This window comes from Anabas testudineus, chromosome 1, assembly GCF_900324465.2.
Source record: "Anabas testudineus chromosome 1, fAnaTes1.2, whole genome shotgun sequence".
In the NCBI taxonomy this organism is placed as follows: Eukaryota; Metazoa; Chordata; class Actinopteri; order Anabantiformes; family Anabantidae; genus Anabas; species Anabas testudineus.
Window position 1 is genome coordinate 13,057,176 of NC_046610.1, and position 23,123 is coordinate 13,080,298.

Below are 23,123 nucleotides of genomic sequence, written 5' to 3' on the forward strand. Positions count from 1 at the left end.
TCTTTCAAATCATGCAAATAACGCTCATCAGCACACCTACCTCCTGCTAGTTTTCATCACAAATCTACAACCTGAACGTTGAAAAAAGAACTTTATCCCTAGAATTCTGCAGTCCATGTGGTGATGCTAAGTCTTGCTTTAAGACCATGTCTTAATGTGTCATGTAGATGAAACCAGTTATATGGAGGAAAGCCTGCGGAATAGAGAGCCGGAGACAGACTATGTGACTAATACGGCGAACCAAAACGTCTCGCCTCCTGTTCCAGGAGTGAAATTCTGGCATAAGTACAATGTCTCTGGAGGTGATATCGCCATGACTCACTCACACACTCACTCACATCCACCTACAGTACATTTGGCTTGTGTTTAAAGAAGCTAAGCAGACCGATTTTTTTTATGTACTCAGCTTTATAAAAGGATCTGACAGCCACTAATCCACCGTTCAACAGAACAATCAGCTCTGACACTATCCAGTCAAGGAAAAAGCCTTGTGCATTACTAGGACTATTAAGTTGCTGTGCTGTGAGTGAGGAGGAAAAGTTACAACTGCAACTGTGTGTAAACTTATTTTCTTAATTGAATAATGATTCGGTCCTAAAATGTCGGAAAACTGTAAATAATATGCCGCAACCATACACTTCCACTATGCTCTGTAGCAGTTTATGAGGAATAACCCTCATCTGGATGGGATCTGATGTAAGATTAGAGTTAACTCCCACTCCCTCATGACAAACGTCGAGCTGCAAAGATCGGTCAATTGACAGAAAGCAACTATTTTCACAATCAGCTAATGATAAAAGGAAGTAAAAGTGACAGCTTCTCTCTAACAATAAATCAAGGAGAGATCAAGAAATTAATCCTAATGGGAAGCATGACAATTATTTATCTAATGTAAATACACTTCTTTTTAGCTGCCTACAATATGATGATTTAAGCCAAACACTCAATACCACAGCACAACAATGAAAAACGTTTTAAGTGCAAATCAGCAGAGCTTAAAGGTCAACAAGTGTCCAATTCATAGAGGATATTCTTGCACAATTGTCCTTTTCATCTAACATCATTAGGCAACTGAACATGACACTATTAAAAAGTGTAGATATCTGTACATCTCGACCTGTGACTCATGTTTTAATATTTAGTAGCAGTTCAGGGAAATGAGTCGTGTCAAAACGACACAGCACCAGTGATCACTTGTATAATGCAATGGCAGATATATGCATATATGTTTGAAGCTTTGTTGACTTTAAAACTAGTATTTGTCTTGACTGAATTAATTACAGCCTGTTAATGTTTGTGTTTACCATCCTGGTGACTGTAGACAGAGACGTGGCGCAGTCACAGATCATTTATCTACCAGATAAATGGATTTGGACGTGGTCACTGACAAATGTAAAGCAATCAGCTAAACTGGAACCTCCAGATTTACGAGCAGCTCTTAACCATTACCACCAAAAATGTATTTGCCAGTTATGGTAAATTATGATAAGGATGTGGTAAATTATGGTAAAGGTGTGGTAACGGTATGGTGGCCTGTGAGGACCAGTAACGTTACTCTGTGTTTAAGTTCGATTATTATTTACAAACGCTGTCAAACGAAGAGTTACATTTGGCATAAAGAGAAGCCTGTGCGTCGAGTAATTATCCAAATTAAGATAAATAAAGATGAAAACTTGATGATAACAACAGGACACGTTACTGTTCAAGTAACGACTCATCTGCTTCACCAGCCCTTGACGACAGGTAACTTGTGACACTCGGCTAACAACAGGCTGTGCTAATTAAGCTAACGTTGGCTAACTGTTCACTTAGCATGGCAGCAAACTACTCAACACCGCTCACACCCCGCTTTTAAACCCAACTCACATCTTTCTGTTCTTGTCTGCTGTTGAACAGGTTGAGTCGCTGGAGTCGCGCTTTCATCCCATCCGCCATAAACTTTACAAAACCAAGATCTGGATGGTTTCTGCTCCGAAACTCGCGTCTGACAGTGTGGGAAACTTGTGTCTCATCTCTTTTGGAAAGTTGGTGCTGCTCCCTGAAGCCGAGGATCCTGCGGTTGAGCGACAAGTTGACCAACATGAAACCACAACACGGCAAGATCACGCATTTCAAAATAAGAGCAACCACAACACTTCACACGGACTCGCTGCGCACCGGACGCGTCATTTAGTTTTGTTTTGAAGGACACTACAACAACTTCCGCCTCGACTCCAGCTGACTGCGGTTAGTTTGACTCAGCTGATTCCTCTGAGAGACTGGGGTGGACACAGTTCCTGTCCCGGGCCGGTCAAACTTCAGGCGGTAGACTTTTGGGTGGTTTTCGCTTTACCGTTACATGATCTTCGTTGGTCTGACCGAATCTATACAGTATTTCCAGTTTGCAGACAGAAGAGACCAGTTCAGACAGGAATGAATGCCCTTGACATGCACTGCAGCTTTATAAGAGCTAGTTATAATGAAGCATTTTGGACAATTATTAGGATATGACCTTATGTAGCCTAATTAAGTGCTCACTACAAAGCTATTAAAAAAAAAAACACTTGGATAATCACATGTTGGTATTAACATGACATTAGCTAGAATGTATCATTTAATTGACTATCCCATACACCTTCACCCAAAAACCTAGTATAGTGAAAACAATGCTTTTTACAGTTATTACCAAGCAATTAACTTATACAGAAAACTAAGTTGTGAATAGGCTGAGTGGCTAATAATAAAACAAATTATTACAATCTGTCCACTAGCACAATAGTGATAGTAATAACACAGCTAGATGATATTATAAAGACTCAATAAATACTAATTATTAACAAATAATTACATAATTAATTACTAATAACAGTGATTAAATGTTTGACAAATTGACAAAATTCCTTTCACTGAACAAAAACCACAACAACAAATACACAATACACACAATCTCCTAAGAAAAATACGTTGCACTGAAACACCGTGAACTTTATAACATTTCAGTGGTGACACCCAGTGGTTGCTGTTTACCACTAGCAGCAGGGGAAACCCCACAGACACTCTGAGAAAGTTTCTGCCCCCCTGAGACAAAGGAGGAAGTTACGCTTTTTTTTCTGCAGAGCTTAAAATAAACACAATTTATCTAGTTTCTCATGATTGTTTTTAACACAACCCTAATGTCCCACATCTCTACACGGTTCATGAAAATACAGGTCAATCTATCCCCCCACTCTCTCTCTCACATACACTGAAATATATTTGTGTGTTACAAATTATGACCAATACTGACATAAAATATCAAATAGAGTACTGATGTAAGAATAAAAAATAAATCTTGCTTTTCTCCCAGTTGGTAGTTTTCTCTGTTCTGCTGCACCAGTTTCTGCAGAGACTTATACTAACAAATACATTCAATACTGCTTAAACCTACACTATAGTATAGTCTAAACTCTTATCCATTGTTTATCCAGTGCTTGTACAGTAAATGCTGAATAGTGAGGCTTAAAGCAAGCGTTACCAGAATAGTGTGGCAGCAAGTGTAAATGCCTCAATGCCAGGGACCGTGACTGGCTGGCTTATCCCTACACTCGATGGCACTACATTTACTGCGCTTTGTTAACTTCTACACATAGTGCACAATCTTTTAAGGACAGTTTATTTCCAAATGACAGACACAAACAATACTTCAGTGATGCTATTTAGCCCAAAGATCTTTCAAAACTCTTGCATTATATTAGCAAAATTACCGTTCAGTTACAATAGAAAGGTATACATTTATATGATGAAGTTCTCATGCAGAACACTTGAGAAACATCTACTTTTAGACATTTCCTGCGTCATCCTTGCCACTGTTTTTGAATTTGAGCATATGAAAGCATACCTGAATGTTTATTGCATGAAGCTGTGATCTAAAAGCACCCCCGCCCACCCCTTGTTGAAAGTGACAGTAATTGCGGATGCATGGTGTGATTTGGTGTGTGGCAGCGTTTCCTGTAAAGGGTGGCTTCAGCTGTGAGGACCAGGGCTGCTCCAGATTCCCATTCTAGCTCGTTCTTATAAATAAAAACTCAAAAGTAGCTAAAAGAGTCTTATAAATAAAACATAAATCTGTGTTAGCAACAGAGTAAATGTTCAAAGCCCCACAGTGCTGCTCCAGGATGGCGCTCATAATCAGAATGTGTGAAAGCCTGCGTGTGTGTCTGAGCCCAGTGTGACAGAGTTGGAGCAACAGGTGGTCAGCCTGACATCACCATCACACTTGTGCAGGGGCAGAATAGAGAGAACAACAAGCACTCTACACACCATAACACAAACACACAGAAACTCAACAGCGAAGACGCCACAGCAGGCCCAGGGCCACCGGAAGTGGTCTCCATGGTAACGTGGTTCTACATCCTGCTCGGTTGATGTAAAGCAAGTTCCTTCACTTTCAATCAAGTAAACACTACCTGCACATATGATGATATGTGAACAGCCTGTGTGTGTGTGTGTGTGTGTGTGTGCTCAAGTACAGCTGATCTGCATGTGTGCATGTACGTCACATACAGATACAGTCATATACAGTATGAATGCACCGTTGCCTCATAGAGTACAAGCTACTTCCTAATGTGCACAATTATTTTTTTTGGTATTGGTATGTTGGACATGACATACGAGGATGCCACCAGTATCTCTTGGCCGACTCTGTGACCAGCTGCAGCTTTACAGTGCACACAGAGGCTGTTGGCAAAGGTCAGAGCAGGGTGTGTGGATTTTATCTTTGCTGATCGTTGCTTGTGATGGAATAAAACTACAGTAGGCATGGGCTGCAATAGTGCCACAGCTACAGTAGTTCCAGTTTCGCTCACAACACATACTGATGCAGTCACTGTCAGCTTTAAATATCAAACATTGCGAATAAGTAGCATCATTTGACACATAATTATACACTGCTGTTTGTTCTCGTGACATTTCATTTACACACACATCCACGCACACCCACCTTGGTGCTGTCCTGGCACTGGAAGACGTAGCAGGCACAGCTTGGATCATCTCTGACCAGGCAGGCAAAGCTGCTGGGCTCCTGGCTGTTGTGAATTAGCTTAGTCACCTGGTGGGGACGACATTCAAACAGCACTGCGTGTGTCAAAGGGTCCCAGACAATTCCCTGGCCCACAAAGGACACACATCGCACCCATGATGCTGTTACATATAGAAAAACTGTCTGATTTGAGGTAGAGGGGTCAACCCGTCCCCCTCTGTGGGTTCCTCTTTGCATCCCAGCCACTGGCTCCTTTCCTGCAGGCCGAGACCTTCTGATCTCCGCCACCACCCAGGGCAGCATGACCATTGTGGTAAGGTGGTGGACCGGCAGGGAACCGACCAATGTCAGCATATATCGTACCTCCTCTTCTTCTCCCTCTTCTTCTTTATTTCCTTCCCAAGTTGCAGTCCTTTTCCAGCTGGTGGCTTTCTGTGGACACTGTGTGGAAGAGGCGAGATAGGAAAATGACGGGCATGAGCGGTGATTCGAAGTAAGATTGGAACAGGGTTTCTCAGAGCTCCTTGGCCTGCGAGGTTCATCTCTTCCGGGTTTCACTTCAAAGTAGAGTCCTTCCATGGCTCGGGTGGCCAGAGGCCGTTGTCTGCCTGCTTCACCTGAAAAACATCAGAGGACAGAGATCTTTAAAGACAGCAACCAAAGGCACAGGATCTGTTTAGCTGGTTTTATTTCAAAGGCAGATTAATAAACACTCTCAAGTTAATGTTGTTGCAGTGTTGGTGCTTCTATGAAATCAGCTGAGTCTTGCACTGTGGCAGTCAGAGGGTCATTTGGAGGGTACTACCACCTGGTGTTTACCCAACCAGAAACACATGGCTTAACTACTGACCTAGACTTTTACAGTCTCAAGGACACACAAGCACACGGCGTTTGAACAACGCGGATCACATTTGGTCACAGTACCTGTCAGATAAAGTAGGAAGATACATTCTCACTACGTTATCCAAAGACGTCGATCACATATTACTGGACACTAACGGAGAGTCGAGTAGGGTTGTATGTGAAATCAATTGGACAAGGGGCCAGCAATCATTTGAAAATACTTATACACCACAAAACACTTGGTGATCACATCACATCACGTATAGAAACAAAATGAGCGCTTGAAGTTAATGAATAATGAAGCCAAAACGCCTGCTTACGTTTGACCTTGCAATATAAATAAATCAACTTAAATGAGCTGGGGATAATAAAATATAGGTATGATTATGGCAACAGAACAGCATCCGTACAGCTTTACATCCTTTTTTAACCGGTTATTCTCATTTTACGCACGGTTCAGGCTCTTTTAACGCGCGACACTTCGTGGACCGTTACACGGGTGTGACTTTAGACTCAATAATTAAAATGCACAATATATAACGTCATCAAGTTGATGTCATTTTAAATGTTACTCATATCGACACAGCCTTCTTACCTGGTCACTGTTAGTCCAGCCCGGAGCGGCCAAAGGGAGGCTGTAGTGTTTTTCCGAGCCTCCACTCCCAAACACAACTCCACACACACACACACACAGCCTCAGATCTCTGTAGCTCCAGTTAAATATAGACCCACACACACACACACACACACACACAGACGGGACCCTTCCGCCTTCCTCGGCTATACTCTCACGGGGTTTGACAAGTGCATGCTGCATGCGCTGCCAGAAGATGCAAGGACGACGAGCGAGCCCGCACGCTCGGTGTGTGTGTGTGTGTGTGTGTGTGCGCTTCCGCTTTATCATCCACATGAATTGTTAAAAAGCGTTTTATTGAGGAACAGTGTGTTTTATGCACAGCATGTTGGAATAAGAGGCACATAGGTAAAGGTGAGAAGCTCATAACATGTATAGAATCAGTGGGAAGTCAAAGGTTGTTAGTTGTGTACCTCTGTGCTCAGTCACTGTCATTTCTAAATTCAGGTTCAGTACCTCCACTTGGTGACTTGGTGGCGCTCTAAGCTTTTAGTCTTAGTCATTTTATCAGATTTTCCCACAGTTGGGAAAACTTCCAACATCAACTTTTACATTTTACATTCACTGTTTAACAATAGTTTGCAACATTTGGTATCAACCTTAGCAGTTCTATTATACACTATACTTTACACTCTTCATATTAGCAGCCTTGCAGTGTGGAATGCACAAGGTTAAATACAGATGATCATACAACAACCTGTTTACATAACAAGGTGAAAGCAGAAATGGCTGTGGATGAAAATTGTTACCATTTTACAGATGGGATTCAAAATGTTCGAGCACCACGTTATCCAAATAGTGATGTAGCAGTGACACAGGATGACAGCTGGACGTAAAAGCTGGCACCGGGCACATAACTACACCCCATAAAACACATGAATGGCTATAACATACTTAAAGTGCAAGTTAGATGTCGTCATTGCGTGACTGCTGATTTTTAAGATAAACACAGATTCATCAAGATGTATGTGAGATGGTATCCAAATGTGTAGCTGGTTCAACTAGCAGAGAAGGCGGTAAAATAATGTGTCTAAGTTAAGAGTTCCTTTTTTAATGAATTAAGACCCTGTGTGAGAATGCTGGTCACAGACATTAATCCTAACTGGCCTTGTTGTGAATCTGTGCTACTCCGGCTTTGGGAGCAACTTATTCTTCTGTGGCTCGAAGAAGTTTTCTACAATGGCATCAACCAACTCGTCCAGCTCCTTCTTCAGACGTGTCACATCACTGTTAAAGAGAGAGAAGAAAAACACATAATGCAAGTTTCTATTAACAGTTAAGACATTTGAACTAAAACAATTAGTCAATCCATAGAAAAGTGATCTATGGAAAACTAAACTGGTAGGCCTTTTAAAAATGCTATTTTAAGTAACACTTTTTAATTGATGAATTAAAGAATTTGATATAATTGAAATTAATATATCAACATTTTTAATATATATATATATATATATATATATATAGATGTATATAGATGTATATATATAGAGAGAATTATTGCTGGGCTAATGTCCACAGTGACCTACCTGTTACCAGGGGCAGCACATAGCTCAGTGTAGTATTTGATTTTTGGCTCAGTGCCACTGGTCCTCATGGTGGCTACCCCTCCATTAGAGAAGGTAAAAGTGATCATTTGACTGGAGCTGGAGGTGGGAAGAATCTGGGAGAGGACAAAAGAGACGAGTAGCTGTATTAAAGAAGAGCATTTCTACACTTCTGGGTGGTCAGGCAGCCTTGTGCACATTCTGCAACATGGCTGTTTCAAATTTATCCAAGAAAAATAACTGCGGTTTTCTCTTTCTGTCCCAACTATGGAACAAAGTTTAGAAGAAAATCATAGCAAAAAGTCCCAGATTAGGAGGGCTCTGAGAAGTGGTCGATGTGTCTGTTTTACTTACGGCTTTGTTGTCGGGTTGGTTGCTGTCGTAGCCAGTGGTCAAATCTCGGACAGCAGAGATGGAGAAACGACCGCATTCCTTGGGATACGAGTCCTTCTGGCCAGTGTAGTTGCGCAGGCGCTCAAACAAGCTGCGAATTACTTCCTGATCATGGCAGATGAAGTAGGAGTTCTTACTGATGTGGTAGCCATATCTTACAATGAGGAATAGAGAGAAAGACATGTGTCAAACCTACTGTATCAACTTCTATACTGTATCGAGGTTCATGTAAGATGAGCTTACTCTTCATAGATGGTGGAGAGCTGCTGGGAAAGGCTTGTGTTTTTAGTGGCCAGATAGGAAATCATCTCTCCTGCTATGGCTGCAGCACTCACTCCATCCTTGTCCAACACAGAGGGACTACACATATACCCTGGAACACATACAAACAATTTCAGTTCAGCCCTGGTATTTGTAAACCTCCAGCGGCTGCAGTCACTGGCTTCTTTTATGTGCAAAGGCATGTGATTCCTATTACGGTATCATAATTACATGATGTCGTGTTCATGTGTCTGAGTGAACTTCATATATTAACACCAAACAACTTTTAACCTCATACATGTCGTCTGCCTGTGAGCACGACATAAGCATGTCATAAATAAGACTTAGATAAGGTCTTCAGCTGACATTGAGGTGTTTTCATGATTTATTTACATTTACTGATTTTAATACTTAATGACTTCCATTAACAAGTACCCAAGACTAAATCAGTGTTAGACCTGCTCAGTATCTGGTGGCTAATTTACATTCAAATATTTGTGGCAGACATTTTTATAACTTATACTTTATATGGTTTTTTATAGTATGAGAGTTTTTCTAAATAGATTTAAAAGAGGGTTCCCATCTTACACTGCCCACAATGACATAGCAGCATCAACAGTACAAACACATTTAGTGTGACAGAGCGAGGACAAAGCATCTTTTTTTCTCGCAACGGTGCTAAGAGGTTAGAACATTTATTGTTCAAAAGATAAGTTTTATGGCATATGTTTTAATTTAAAATGATTCAATGACAAAAACATTTTGTAAAGATCTATTATTTTTGTGCTAAGATGTTTTAGATCTTGTGACCTTGATTAACTGATCATAGTAATTTACCTCACATGAATACTTGTAGGTGGATCTAATTACCAAGTTTGTGACATTGTGGAACTCATTATATGCACAAATCCTATAGTTATACCAGCATACAGTTTTAATTTGGGCAATTAGTCTGCGAGTGTGTGCATTGCTGTGTACCTATGGCCTCCTCAAAAGCAAAGAGGACAGTCTTGCCCTGGTCCAAAAGGTCGCTGGCTCTGTTCCCCATCCACTTGAACCCTGTTAGCGTTTCCTGTCCAAACAGTGTTGACAGTAACAGTGAAGATACTGATTTGAAATGTTTTCCCCAGCAACATTTGCAATGTTTAAGACTATCAAGAACAAAGTCAATTTGTAATTGTAATTCCAATGTGTAATTAATATTAATGATTTCCCCCCTTTTCACTTAACTACATAGCTGAAAGCATTTTATGAACCGTCTTCATTGCAACAGATCCTGATAAACTGGAAAATGCAGTTTTGTCTTTTTGTACAGGGACACACTACAACTTTAGGATGGAAGAAACATTTTTGAAGAAAGATTTTATGGCTGAATAATACCAAAACATAAACAAACACAGCAATACCAGATGGTACTGTTCATTTAGAATGTTTTATGTATTGTATTTTATGCCTTACTGGTTCACATCTTTAACACTGCATTACCTCAAAGTGGAAGCCCTCCTTGAGAGCAATGGCGCGCAGAATCTTGGATGAGACGGTGCTCGAGAGCATATAGAGATTTTTTACAGCAGCAGCATCAGAGTTTTGCTCTTTCCAGCAGCGGAAAATCCACCAACCGAGCAACGCTCCCAACTCATTCCCACTAAACACTCGCCACTGTCCACTGACAGAGACACACACACACAAGCAAAGGTCACACAGGCGCAACAATTCAATGTTCTGTTATAATCAGTCTGTTGTGTTTAGAACCGTTTCACTATCATAATAATTCTGACTTGTTATGATCTACATAAACCAACTAAATAAACATGTCATTCAGTGATTGTGAAATTCTTTCCTAGTGGCTTGTAGTATGTGGAAAATGTGACAAAGAGCATAAACACAGACTTTTAATTAAACACTATTTTGGGGCATTAGTGCAATTTATTATTGATAATGCAATATCACATGCACGCTTACAAACACACCTTTTCTGCTTCTCAGCAATGGCCAGTCGATCAGCATCGGGGTCATTTGCCAACACTACAGTAGCTCCTTCTTTCTCTGCCAGTGCAAATGACAGCGTCTGCAAAACAGACAAACATTCATTAAACCTCCAACCAACACACAGCATCTGCATATGACTGCAAGTTAGCAGGTTGATATGAAGGTTTAGTGCATACCAGGACTCCCTCTCCCTCCTCAGGATTGGGATATTTGACAGTGGGAAATTCTGGGTCTGGATCTTTCTGTTCCTCTACAGCGTATGGTGGGTGAAGGTCAAAAGCCTTGAAAGCTGACTGGACAAATGTGTGACCAACGCCATGCACAGACGTATGCACAATCTTCACCTCTGAACTCTTGTTTATTTCCCTGTAAAGAATAGGTACACCTTAACGTTTAGTTTGATTGTTACTGAATGAATAGCATAGAGAGGCATCTTAAATATTTGAACTATAAAGCAGTAAAACTGAATTACTAAACATCAACATCACACCTTTCCCTATGCCAAGGCATTGTAAAAGGTATATATATATTATATATTATATATTAATCACCTGTGATGACAGTGCTTCTGGATGGCTTTGAAATATTGTGTGTGGATGTCCTGGAAGGGATCTTTAAGTAAGGGTTTTTTCAGAGCCTCCTCTGTTTTCCAGGACTCAGGCCAAGGCTTGAGGTTCTCCTCTATGGCCTTGGAGATTCCTTTATCATGAGGAGACACAATCTGGGCACCGTTCTCCCAGTACACCTGAAATCAAGGAATAGCACCAAAAGAAAGACATGACAAATTGTAATCAGGGACAGAGCCAGTAACGATTTGGTCCAAAAATATGTACAGTGAAAGCATTTGGTAAGTAAGGGAGAAGTGTTACCTTGTAGCCATTGTCCTGTTTGGGGTTGTGAGAGGCAGTCACCATGATACCAGCACACAGACCCAGGTGGGAAACTGTGAAAGGCTTTAGGTAGACGAAGAAGAATATATTGAAAAAATATTGAAGGATCTCAAAGAAGATAAACATAATATATAATCATTGGCCACTCAAATGACAACTGTAAAACTGTGACTGCAGGTTACTGCTGTTTAACTTCTATATCTTTTTTTTTTTTTTATCTGAAAAATTTCTGTCATTTATGTCGCCATCTTAAAATCTTAAAGGGACTTATTTTCTTGTCAGTCCAAATTAGAGAATGCATTGCAGTAATGCAGAATATAATTTACTTCTGCCCTGAATGGTGTCTTGCACTGCAGCATCAAAATATTGCATGTGTTAGCCTATTGTAACTTTTTAAAAACTGTATCTCTCGGTGAGAAAACACTTCTTACTCTCTTACGCAAACAACATGAGCAATGTATGATGAGAATGATGAAAGGGATTATCCTGAATGGCATCAGAATAGATTTTCATAGTTTGCTAAGGTCAGTCATGTGTTTTAAGACTAAAACAAAGTTAAAAGGCAGGAAAACTACTTCTACAGTAACTCTTCATCACCTTTATGGTGCAGTCAGAATGTTGTATAGTACAGACACTAAGTCATGTGAGTAATACCTTCACAAGTGTTAAACTGATTGTTATGGTGTGGTAAATCATATTCACATTATGCAACATGTGGCATACAAAGGGGAAGCGTGCTGAATGGAATTTGGCCCTATTGCTTCAGTCCCACTGCTTCCCGCACCAACTAACAAACATGACACCACACAAACTGATCTGTATTAGTTAGATTTTGATTTACTTACCCTACAAAGATGATATGGAGCATGTTTACTGATAATCTGTTTTAAGGTGCCCTATCATCTGTGTCTCTGATAGCAAATAAAAAATTTAGAAGATGAAGTGATTACCACAAAGGGTGTGGGGGTGATGTCAGAAAACAGATAGACAGGAACCCCTCGGCTGATGAAAACAGCAGCTGCCAAGCTGGCAAAGCGCTTACTGCTGCCCCCGCTGACAGGGTGAGCTCGGGCGTCGTAACCAATCACCACACCCCGCTCCTTTAGGTTCCCAAAACTCTCCTCCAGATAGCAACAGAAACCCTGTCACAGAGGAAAGCATCAACAGAACAATGGTAAGAATAGCAGCTGCATTAAGATCCAACAATAATGAGTAGCAGGATGGTGGCATGTGAGCTGCATAGTAAGTTTCTTGACTTTTTCAAACAGCAGAGAACAAGATTCAATAATGTGTATGAGCAGCTTTCCATATGACTTGGAGCTTAATGTGTAGCAGACGTTTACGTATTAACCAACCTGTGTGGTCTGGATGATAGTGAGGTCATTCATACAGGATATGCCGGGGCCCATAGCTGCTCTCAGACCTGCCGTACCAAACTCCATCCTGGAGGAGAAGCATTTCTTCAGAGCCTCCACTGCTCCTTCCTTCACCAGGTCCTGCACCAAAGCCACTGTTTTGGGATTCTGGGGAAGAACATAGTAACAACAAAAACAACAGTAACTATCCAAGTGTAACTAGAGACTATTGTCATTATTCATCATTAAAACTATGTCATTTGAAATTCTTGGTGGACAGATACGGTTACAGAAATGCTAATAACTGTTATCTTTATAAATAAATAATTACGAAATAGGTGAGGATTAATTTTCTGCAAATTGACTGATCAGTTAATCAGTTTCGGTTTCATTCAGCCTAGTTTCAAAGACAATTTATGATCCTTCTCGTTCAACCAGACCACTAAGCCCTAATTCAATTATCCCAAACCTAATGAGTCTGGGTCCCTTTTCCAATGTGACCTGATTGGTGACATCCCATGCGTCTTTAGGGCCATGAATGACCCGTGTTTGTGTTGGTCAGATGGCCGGATGCATGTCTATCTGTGTAGTTGTGTGACCAAGCCATTTCTATATGTTAAAGGTTTTAACTGTTTAACGTATTAACAGAACAGACAGCAGAGCACTGGGACTTTGTTACATGGTAACTACATAACAATTAACTCCGGAAGATGAAGCGGTCTAAAACCTAGTTTTATTAGTTTGTTCAAGTTGTCCTAAAGAGTCCTATATTACAACCACAAAGCAAGAAGGCCACACATTGATATTAACACGGTATCTTCATAAAAAAGGGTTAAATTAAAACCGAATAACTCTTAATGTGACACTAGTTTTAAACAGGACAGCCGCAGCACGTTAAGCTAACTCGCTCGCTAGCTGCCAGCTTACCTTATCATACTGCAGCCACAGCCTCACAGCCTCGTCCAGCGTTTTATCACCGGTTGTTGACAAGCCGAGCTCCATTTCTCTTCTTCGTCCGACGCCAGAGACTTCACAGATCACTGTCCGCGATCATACGAGATGAATAAACTCACCCTGAGGCTTTTCCGACTCCAACCGGGAAATGACATGTGTCTGTGTGTGTGTGTGTGTGGGCGGGACCACGTGACGTCAGACGTCATGTGTCATTGGTCGCATTCAGGCGCTGCCGCAAATGTGAGGATCACTACGTTTGAGGCGTTCACGGACTGCTTCAGCTATGTGGAGAAAGTGCGGCAGAGTCATTTACAATAATAAAGCGAAATCAGTAAGATGATGCATTTCAAAAGGCCGACCTGTCCTTATTGCCTAATAAGTCATATACCAAACATATTTTTATCTTAAAAATCGGAGTTTTTATAGATTTAAATTAAAATGTGGGGCCCCTATGCAAACTGCACATTTAAATATTTTTACATTTCAGACATAACTTTAGGCCTTTTATCAAATAAAAATAAAAAAAATCATCAAAACAGAGAGAAGAAGAATTTAGAGTGATTGTGGCACATCTGAACGTTTGTACAGCACAGCAAACTGGTGACGGAGCCATTTCATAACGTCTCTTTGAAAGTTGTTTCTGAGTATTTAAGTATGACAGCAATGCTTTATCTCATCCACATGTTCATTAAAAAAAAACTATAAAATCAGGAAAGCTAATTTGTGGGGATTCTCATAACTTAGGTTATGGTAATAAAGATATATATTTAAAAAAACAGATGATCAAATGATTTTAATGCATCATCCACATAAATTATACAACAGATAATGCAATGTGGATTATTACTGACAGACTCAAGGTCCAGAACACAAATGCCTGCAAGTTTGAGTTTAAGCACAGCAGATGCAACCGACTTAATTTCTTAAATCACAGAACTACAATTCAGATGAAACAGATTCAAGTTTTATTTATCCTCAGAGACTTTAGGTAACCAGTAATCATGTGATGAAATAACTTTCTTAACTCTGCACTGATATTAGTAAGGTTTCATCAATGGTAACAACTAATAACATACCATTTAATTTAAATAGTGAATTGTTAAAAATGTATACCGACAGGCTGCATTGCAGTGAAGCAACTGTCCAGATATGAACTGATGGGCTACTAAATAAATGTAATAGACAAATTACATTATGATCATATATTTAGATAATTTACAAATCAGTAAGTGTTATAGGAAAAAGTCTTGCTTGAATCAAAGAGTAAAATTTGACCAATGTGGTTCCAAAAGCAAAAAGCAGCAACAACTTTAAAATTATGTGTTCAGAACCGAGGCACAGAAAAGTATCTTATCATACTCTAAAGAGCAGAGTCTTTACAATGTGCAGGAAATGTGAAGAAAGAATCAAATAATATGATAACAGTGACTATAACAGATCACTCCTTATATAACCATCTGCAAATGTAAATTAGCTGTAGCTTGTTGCAGCTAATTAATCACCGTCTATGTTTATTAGAAATACAATTTGTCATGTTTAATTCAGAATGATGACCAGTATAGAAATAAACTGTTGTTTAACAACTGTTTACAGAAATACCTGCATGAAGTCTGGATTGTTACATTATAGTGTCCAAACATATCAACAGTAACTTTGTGAACGTGAAAATGTCATTAATTAGAGGTGAGGTCTGAATTAGATGTGAGCTGTAATCCTTTTTCAAAGAAGATGGTTTGACTTGTCATTGTAAGAAAAGCACGAGTGAAACTAAATTATTTCAGCCATCATTAGTTGTGTTTTCTTACAGAGAAGTGAAAATGGCCGATGAAAAACCAAAGCAGCACTGCACACTCCTTTGCTGTGAGGCCTGGGTCTCATCTTTTAAAGTCTTGAACCTTTAGCTACTAGTCATAAAGATCCTGACACTCAAACTCAAACTGACGCTATCTGCTGCGTTTCCTCTGCTTGATTATAAAAAGGTTCTCATCCGTTGGATACATCGGTGGGGCAGTTTTTTTGTCACCAGTGCGCCGAGCTCGATTTCTCTTCTTCTTCTTCTCTCCATTCTGTTTTAACTCTGCCCCCTGCAGCTCTCCAGATACAGTCCAACAGAGTCTACTGTCTCTGTATCCTTCCTTCGTTTTCTTATTCCTTTTCTTCTTCTTCTTCTCTACGTTCCCTGCTTTGCCCCCGCCTCTGGGAAAGTCAGCTGATTCGTCCAAAATGAGCTTATTTGGTGTGAGTTGGTCTCTTGAGGTGGGCACTGATCTCTTGGGTTTCCATGGTTTAGCTTTGCCAGTACTTTCATGTTGTTTGTACTTGTTGTGTTTATTCAATTTGGGTGTTGCATCTTTAAAGTCATTGTCAGTAAAAAATATATGACTGGGGCTAGGTTTGTGTTTGTTAGGTGTTTGGTGAGGTGTCGTGTTAGACTGGTGGTTGATTTTCTGTTTCTTCTTTGGTGGGCCTGGGGTGAGATGGGTCTGAGACGTGGTGGGGAAATAACCATTTTTCGTCATTTCTGGAGAAAAAAGAAACACAGAGAATTTAAGACTTTTTTTAATGTATTTACTACATAAAGAGGAATTATTTTTTTATTTTGTCCACGCTTTCTTGAGAGAATTGAGAATACTGGTACACATTCATTTTGCCATACGTTTAAATTTGCAAATAAATCTGAGAAGTATTTATCCCTCATTGACAAACCATTGCTTTAATCTCTTTTAAAATCACAGTTTAAATTAATTATCTACAAAAACCATGAGTCCTATACTAATATACTGTGTATACTCCATCAAACCTTTAATTTTAAGCCTAACATACTACTACAGCTGCTGTTTATGATAGAGTAGGCTTAGATAACAGCAGCACCACCGGCATATTCATTCAGCTCAGAAAGTTTTTTTTGACACTTGCTGCTATTATTCTGGTGATTAAAAGTTTTGTAAGAGTTTCTGTGATAATGTGCTACTGGTTATATGAAGCATTGCATCTTGCAAACATAATTCATTAATTTCTGATAAATTACACAGCTCAATATGTCAAATTACCAGACTTACCTTTAACCTTCAGTTCTATCCTGTACTGTCTGCGGTTTATTTCAGTCATGTTGTCATAGCGGTTGATGAACGGGGTGCTGGGATACACCCCGCTGAACATCTTCTTCTGTGTACATTCCTGAGAAATGCAAACAAACGCAAGATGACGTGTGCACATAGAAATCATATACAAAGTCCAATGGTTTCATACAGCAACAACAGACTGTCTGACTCGACACACAGAGTGAAGAACTTACATGTCCAAAGTGTCCTTTCTTGGAGCAGTTGTAGCAATATGCAGGAGAGCGGCCGTTGTCCCTTTTTTGAGGGTGTAAAGGACGACCTGCCTTAGTCTAAGTACAGAAAGATCAAATTTGAAGAGATTGTTACTGGGAATCCAATATGCTTTATATAAATTCAAAACCATTTTATTTCAATGAACATTATACAATAAAACAGTGGTTTAACCGTCCATTCTCCCTCTTCTGAGCCATCATTCCCATGCACTATATTGATACAGGCTGCTGTGCATTGTACAATGAATATGGGTGCTGATATAAACCAGTGATTACTGTGGCTATAGTTGGAGGCCTGTAATGACCCTGTATGATAAGTAACCATCTGTATGTGTGTGTGTGTGTGTGTGTGTGTGTGTGTGTGTGTGTATATTGGACACACAGGGTCCCGGCCCCTATGGGCCAGTGTTCTGAAAGCCTTCCATGCTTCAGCACCCACAGCAAATATACACTGATAAAGAGAGAGAGAGGAGACACAGGCAAAGTGCATTTACTGCTAATATCTCACACACACACTCACACACACACGTGCAGCCTTTCTCTAAAACACACACACACAAAGCGGCACACACCTTCACACTCATCTACGGTGCCCCCTCCTTCCTCCCTCAACTCTGATTCAGAGATTACAAATGATTTGTGCCCCATGTCATTTCTTAAACATAGCTTAGCTAACCTCCCCTCCTTTTCTTCTCCTCTCCCTTCCTCTCTGCTTCCCTCTCTCCTCCATCCCCACATCTCACCCCTCACACTTGTTTTTCCTCTCTCTATCTCTCTCTCTCTTTTCCGCTTGAGTAGTTTTGTGGCAGAAAGGATGAATGCTATTAGGGCGTCGCGTCATTATCGGGTCAGGCCGGCCGGGCCCATCTCCATCACAAAGGCCAGGAGATCAGAGACCTTTTGCGCGCGCGCACACACACACACACACACACACACACACACACACACAGACAAACACACCCTAAGGAGATCGTAGTCCCGGTTTCAAGCCCCCAGACCTCCACCCTTCCTACCCCTCTTCTCATTCATCTCTCATGTAAATTGGCTGTAGGTCTCCCTCTGTCGTTTCCTCCCTGACCTTGGGCTTGTGTTATCTCCACATACTCTGATCCAGCACATAGACAGAATGAATGAAATCCCTCCTATTCTCCCATCAACCTGTGATAGTTGTGTGAAAACCTGAAGTGAATGCATGTCTGTATGTGTGTGCGTGAGGAGTTGTCTGCCTCATATAATATTAATTAACTGGATGAGGCTTCATCCCTGTCTTTCATTCCTGCCCTCTGTTTTCATCCAGCGCGTCCTATCAGGGGCATCCAAATAGCTAACAGGGTGAGGGATTATATCCATTTGGTATTCTCTTTCTTTCTGAGGGGTTTGGAGAGAAGTCCTAGAGAGTCTGTGCGGTGAAAATCGAAATGACAGACATATTTTGAGAAGTGAAAAATGCTTATTGTCTTGAGAACAGAATGTGTGGGTTTAGCACCAACTCACACGTTTCATTCTGTCATCATAATGGGGAGTGGGGTGGGGGGGTTGGCTTGCTAAAATACATTCTACTAATTTAGGTTCAGTCATGTGGTGGTGGAAGGTTCAAAAATGTTAACTGATCAGGCATCTACTCTTAAATCTGACATTCATGAACTTTAAAGGAAAGTGCTCTAGAAACAGCTGTTTCAGTCTGATGGGATGAAGTGCAATATATATATTTTTTGTTTTAAGTTTCGGAAGAGTTCTGTTTTTTAAAACTGGGAGTGAGGCAGCTAAGTGTGCAGAGGTAGGCAGGCCGTTCCACCATTGTGGAACCACAGAGCTAAAAAGTTTTGCCTGGGATCTTTTAGATGAAGTGAGGGGACCACAAGTAATTGTTCGTTTGCAGAGCGCAGTGGGCGAGAGGGATTGTAGAACTGGATGAAGGAGTTCAGGTAAGCCGGTGCAGTTGAGTTGACAACTTAGTAGGCAACCTTTAGGGCTTTGAACCTGATGCAGGCTGCTACAGGAAGGTTCAGAGATCTGAAAAGTGAATGTGATGTGTCCTTTTTTGGGGGTGATCAACCAGTGCCCGTACGATGAGTTGTATTGTATAGTCTGAAAGATCTGATCCTTCTGATGTTGAAAAGGGCAAATCTGCATGCCCTTGATAGAGAGGAGATGTGGTCGGTACTAAGTAACATACATAGACGTATATGCAGCAAAAAGTATACAGTCAGAGGGGGCTATATGATATTGATGTACATCTAAACCCAATACATTTATCAAGCTTTAACCCCTTTGAGTCATAAATATTTGCTTGACAGACACTTTAAAATGGGAAGCTGCATTCAAAACGTCTGTCTGTGTTATTACGATCCACTTCCTGTTAATATGACATAAAAAGCTTTTGAGACACTTTGTAGTCCCACTAAAGCTGAGAAGAGGGCTGACGATTTAGGACGCATATATGAGTGAGTATGTGTGTAGGAGGGTGTTTGAGAAGGCTTCGCTGTGTGGACACAGACAACCAGCCATCCGTGGCCTCTCATGCATACACACACAGACACATGAGCACTCTGTCTCTCTCTCTCACACACACACACACACACACACACACACACACACACAATTGTGTTTTCCCACACTTGTCCCAACACATGCACCGTGTCTCTCTAAGCCCCGCTCTCCTGTGCTCCTCGCCTTAGCTGCTGGTGGCAAAGCCGTGATAATCCTTCGGCCAACACAAAGCTCAGACTGTTACAGACTAGAATCTGAAGGAACACACACACAGTTATCAAACACGATCCGAGAAGCAAACAGGCTTGTGTATGTGCGCACGAGGAGAGGGGGTTGGATCTGAACAGTAACAGTGGTGGGAGTGTAGGGGCCAGGGCCAGCGGCGCCGTTTTGCATATGTTATTGCAGCAATGGGGAGAGGTTTGCATATGTTACTGGACCCACTGGGGACCAACTCTGCATCCTTTATCAAAGAAAACAGCCTCACAAAACAACCCCATACTACTGGGCTCATACCAAAACAAACAGACCATTGTGTGTGCAACATGCCTGTATGTATATATTAGGTGAACAAGGAGGATTAATTAGACAGTTGTGAATTGGAGAAATGAAATGGCTGTGAGGTAAACATCTTCTCAAACAGAATAGGAAAACCGAGCAACGGACATGAGCATTAATCCTCATGTGGGAATTTTGAACTGTGCAATTTTCAAAACTGTGAAGAAATTAATTATGGTGTTTACTCTCTCACTCATGATAAGGAACAAGAAAATCAATTGTTCTTGAGAGACCATTTAAGGTGGAGGTGTGCATGTGTGTGGTTAGTGAGGCAATAGAATTTGAGGGTGGGGGGGATTTACCAAATAACCAGATGTGATTCCTGCCCCCCTTTGTGTCTGCCAGTTCACAAAGAGTCATCCCAAAAGCCGAACCCTGCACTCACACACAGTCTAATTCCCAGAGGCTCTTCCTATCAGCTCCCGTCAGTCAGTCGATCAGTGTGAAGACAAATCGGTAGGAGTCCTAATTTCCTTTTTAGAGAGAGAAACCGCTCCTGGAATGTAATGATAATGGGATGCAGAGGTGAATGGTGGTGGGTTACCACCTCTGGAGAAAACCCTTCTTTTGGGGCAGTGACTGGAGGTAATCTGGTCACACCGTGGAAGGCGGAAAAGAGGATACAAACTAATCTATTCAAATCTGGCTCCAAGTTATTCAGTTTCCTTTCTCAGAAGTAACTGCTGAGTTCAGACGCTTCGTTCTGTTGTGGCAAGAGTGAGGAAGTGTTTTATGGAAACATGTAAACCACATTATTCCCCGCAGTTAGACGGAGACACCGCATGTTCACATAAGAGACAAGGACAGAGTACATACAGAAGCACTGAGACTCGTATGCTGTGGTCAGGATGTTAAAGTCCTGATTTAACATCTCAGCCAACCAGTCACACAGTTTGACAGACGCAACAAACTCTGCACCATCCAGCTAAGCGGAAAGGCAAAAAGACCTGTGCCTTTCCACTGAGTGAGTATGGGAGCATGTGTATGGCTGTATATATATTCCTGTAGTTCTGCAGGCACATCCAGCAGCATATGTGAAAACACCTGTACCAAAAATTAAAGCGCAATGTCCCTCTCCTCCTGAGAATTGACAGCAAACTGTGTGTGTTGCTACGATTTGCCAAGATTGTTTTCAATTAATGAGTACAAAGATAATGTGTAAATATAGTCATTAGACATCTATTGCTTGTCATTAATTGCCGTGTTCTGCGCTGCTCCTCTCTTTCACAAACTGTGCTACCCAAATGGCTTAAACCTGTATTACTTTACTTTCTTTGCCCTGATGACCGCTACTTTTTAATAGAACTAATTTGAAAACATACAAAGGCCATTTCCTTGTACAAATGTACCTTCCCTGCCCTCCTGCCCCATCAGTATCTTTGTCTGAGGTTGAATAAAGAGCTGAGAGCCTTTTGATGTAGCGGAGAGTCTGTACTGTACTATGATGAGACAGCAAAAACAGCCCTCTGAATGGATGTGGATTTAAAGGACTATTACAGAGCACTGTTTGAATTGAGCACATTCTTGTAGGAAGAGAAACTGAACGAGGTCAGTCAGACAGAGGGAAGGACAGAACAAGAAGTGGAACAAAGGTTGAAACTCAAATCTGTCATTTCAAGCTCAGCATAAAGAACAGAAAAGTTAAGACCCATAATTATGGAATTATTTGTGATTTTTAACTATAGAACAGGCAGCAGATGTAAATACTCATATGAGTGTTTGTCAATAGAAAGGTTACTGAAATGTATTAGTCAATGCTGCCTTAATAAAACATTAATAAAACACGATCAGTGTGCAGTTCCCTGTTTGACCACCTAAGGGCACTCTAACTCCACCCAGTATGCTGGACAGATTTGAGCACAAACTCAAGTAGGTCCATTTTAAAAGTGAGACAGGACAGGTACATGCTGTAACAGGTATCAACTAACACAGCTGTAAACAAACTGTAGAATGAAAAATAGGGCCAAACATTTTTAACTTCAGATTACTGCACTGGTAGTTCTTCAGAAATGTACTTATACAATGTTTTCTTGTATCCCGCCCTGCAATTCATCATTAAACATTCAACCTGGAACACAATATACTTGACAGCCTCGCAGAGAGTGTTTCTACCGAAGAAGTCAACATTTAAACTGACAACATGACTGAAATCATGTCTGTGAATGCATAAATCACTTCCTGTTTACAGGTGCTACGTAGTTCCAAATAGGAAACATGATCCAGTACGGTAAATATTTGCCTAGGGGCAAAATCAAGCTGCTCATACAAGGGAATAAAATCTAAATGTAATCTAAATTTTTAGACAATATGATCCCAAGTTCAATATCTTCAAAAACATGAAAAGCAGGGATGTAGCTAACACCTCCCTTGTCGGGAAAAGTGGGGAAATGTGTAATATTAGACATTTGGAAAAGTTGCTTTTGGACCTATTTTCAAGCTTTATTACTTCAGGGTTAAAATGTACCCTGGTATGTTAAATTCACACATGTAGATTCTTTGTATTTCATTTAAGTTATATACTCAAAGGCCTACTTTGTAATTTTTATATTTTCTGTAAAAAATGTAAATGTTTTTTTTTTTTTTTCTGAAAATAAGAGGATTTTAAGGGCCAAAATGTCCTAACCTTGAACTAACAAAGGCATTTGTGAATTGAGCATACAGAAGAGAACCCTCTGGAGAAAGACAGTGAGACAAAAACCGTATAAGAAAAGGTACAACATAATAAATGAAAAGGGGAAAGAAAGGCAGTCAGGTGAGAAGGTGGGATATCAAATGGAGTTTAGTTGAGGAGGGGTCAAAATGGCTTAATTCCTCTGTCGAACAAAACGTGGACAGACAATTTTGTTTTTTCCACCAGCACTAGAAGAGTCACCGACACACAC

The 23,123-nt window shown here is 40.7% G+C and overlaps 3 protein-coding genes across 6 annotated transcripts in view; all 3 read right to left on the reverse strand.

Moving 5' to 3' along the window:
• tbc1d1 (TBC1 (tre-2/USP6, BUB2, cdc16) domain family, member 1) overlaps positions 1 to 6,648 on the reverse strand; it is a 40,871-nt gene extending 34,223 nt beyond the window's left edge. The window contains exons 1-2 of one of the 3 annotated variants that reach the window (XM_026359397.1): positions 6,435 to 6,648; positions 4,958 to 5,613 (exon numbers count right to left, since the gene is read on the reverse strand). In XM_026359397.1, the coding sequence (XP_026215182.1) occupies positions 4,958 to 5,575 (618 nt within the window). In that variant the 5' untranslated portion in view covers positions 5,576 to 5,613; positions 6,435 to 6,648. Of the gene's footprint in view, positions 1 to 1,866; positions 2,096 to 4,957; positions 5,614 to 6,434 lie in introns of those variants that run through there. The other 2 variants (XM_026359395.1, XM_026359396.1) reach the window with 2 other exon arrangements.
• Positions 6,649 to 6,750: 102 nt separating this feature from the next.
• On the reverse strand, positions 6,751 to 14,023 carry pgm2 (phosphoglucomutase 2). The gene is made up of 13 exons (XM_026360545.1): positions 13,833 to 14,023; positions 12,906 to 13,073; positions 12,501 to 12,692; positions 11,530 to 11,613; positions 11,212 to 11,405; positions 10,837 to 11,026; positions 10,642 to 10,739; positions 10,157 to 10,337; positions 9,650 to 9,743; positions 8,654 to 8,783; positions 8,372 to 8,564; positions 8,000 to 8,133; positions 6,751 to 7,700 (listed from the first exon to the last, which is right to left on the reverse strand). The coding sequence occupies exons 1-13, from the start codon at positions 13,905 to 13,907 to the stop codon at positions 7,598 to 7,600; spliced, it is 1,836 nt and encodes a 611-aa protein (XP_026216330.1). The 5' UTR covers positions 13,908 to 14,023; the 3' UTR covers positions 6,751 to 7,597.
• A 778-nt stretch (positions 14,024 to 14,801) lies between these two features.
• The window catches only part of zcchc7 (zinc finger, CCHC domain containing 7), a 42,785-nt gene continuing 34,463 nt past the window's right edge, over positions 14,802 to 23,123 (reverse strand). For both annotated transcript variants that reach the window (XM_026360088.1, XM_026360089.1), the window contains exons 8-10: positions 17,155 to 17,250; positions 16,919 to 17,036; positions 14,802 to 16,380 (exon numbers count right to left, since the gene is read on the reverse strand). In XM_026360088.1, coding sequence (XP_026215873.1) covers positions 15,803 to 16,380; positions 16,919 to 17,036; positions 17,155 to 17,250 — 792 coding nt within the window. In that variant the 3' untranslated portion in view covers positions 14,802 to 15,802. The remainder of the gene's footprint in view (positions 16,381 to 16,918; positions 17,037 to 17,154; positions 17,251 to 23,123) is intronic.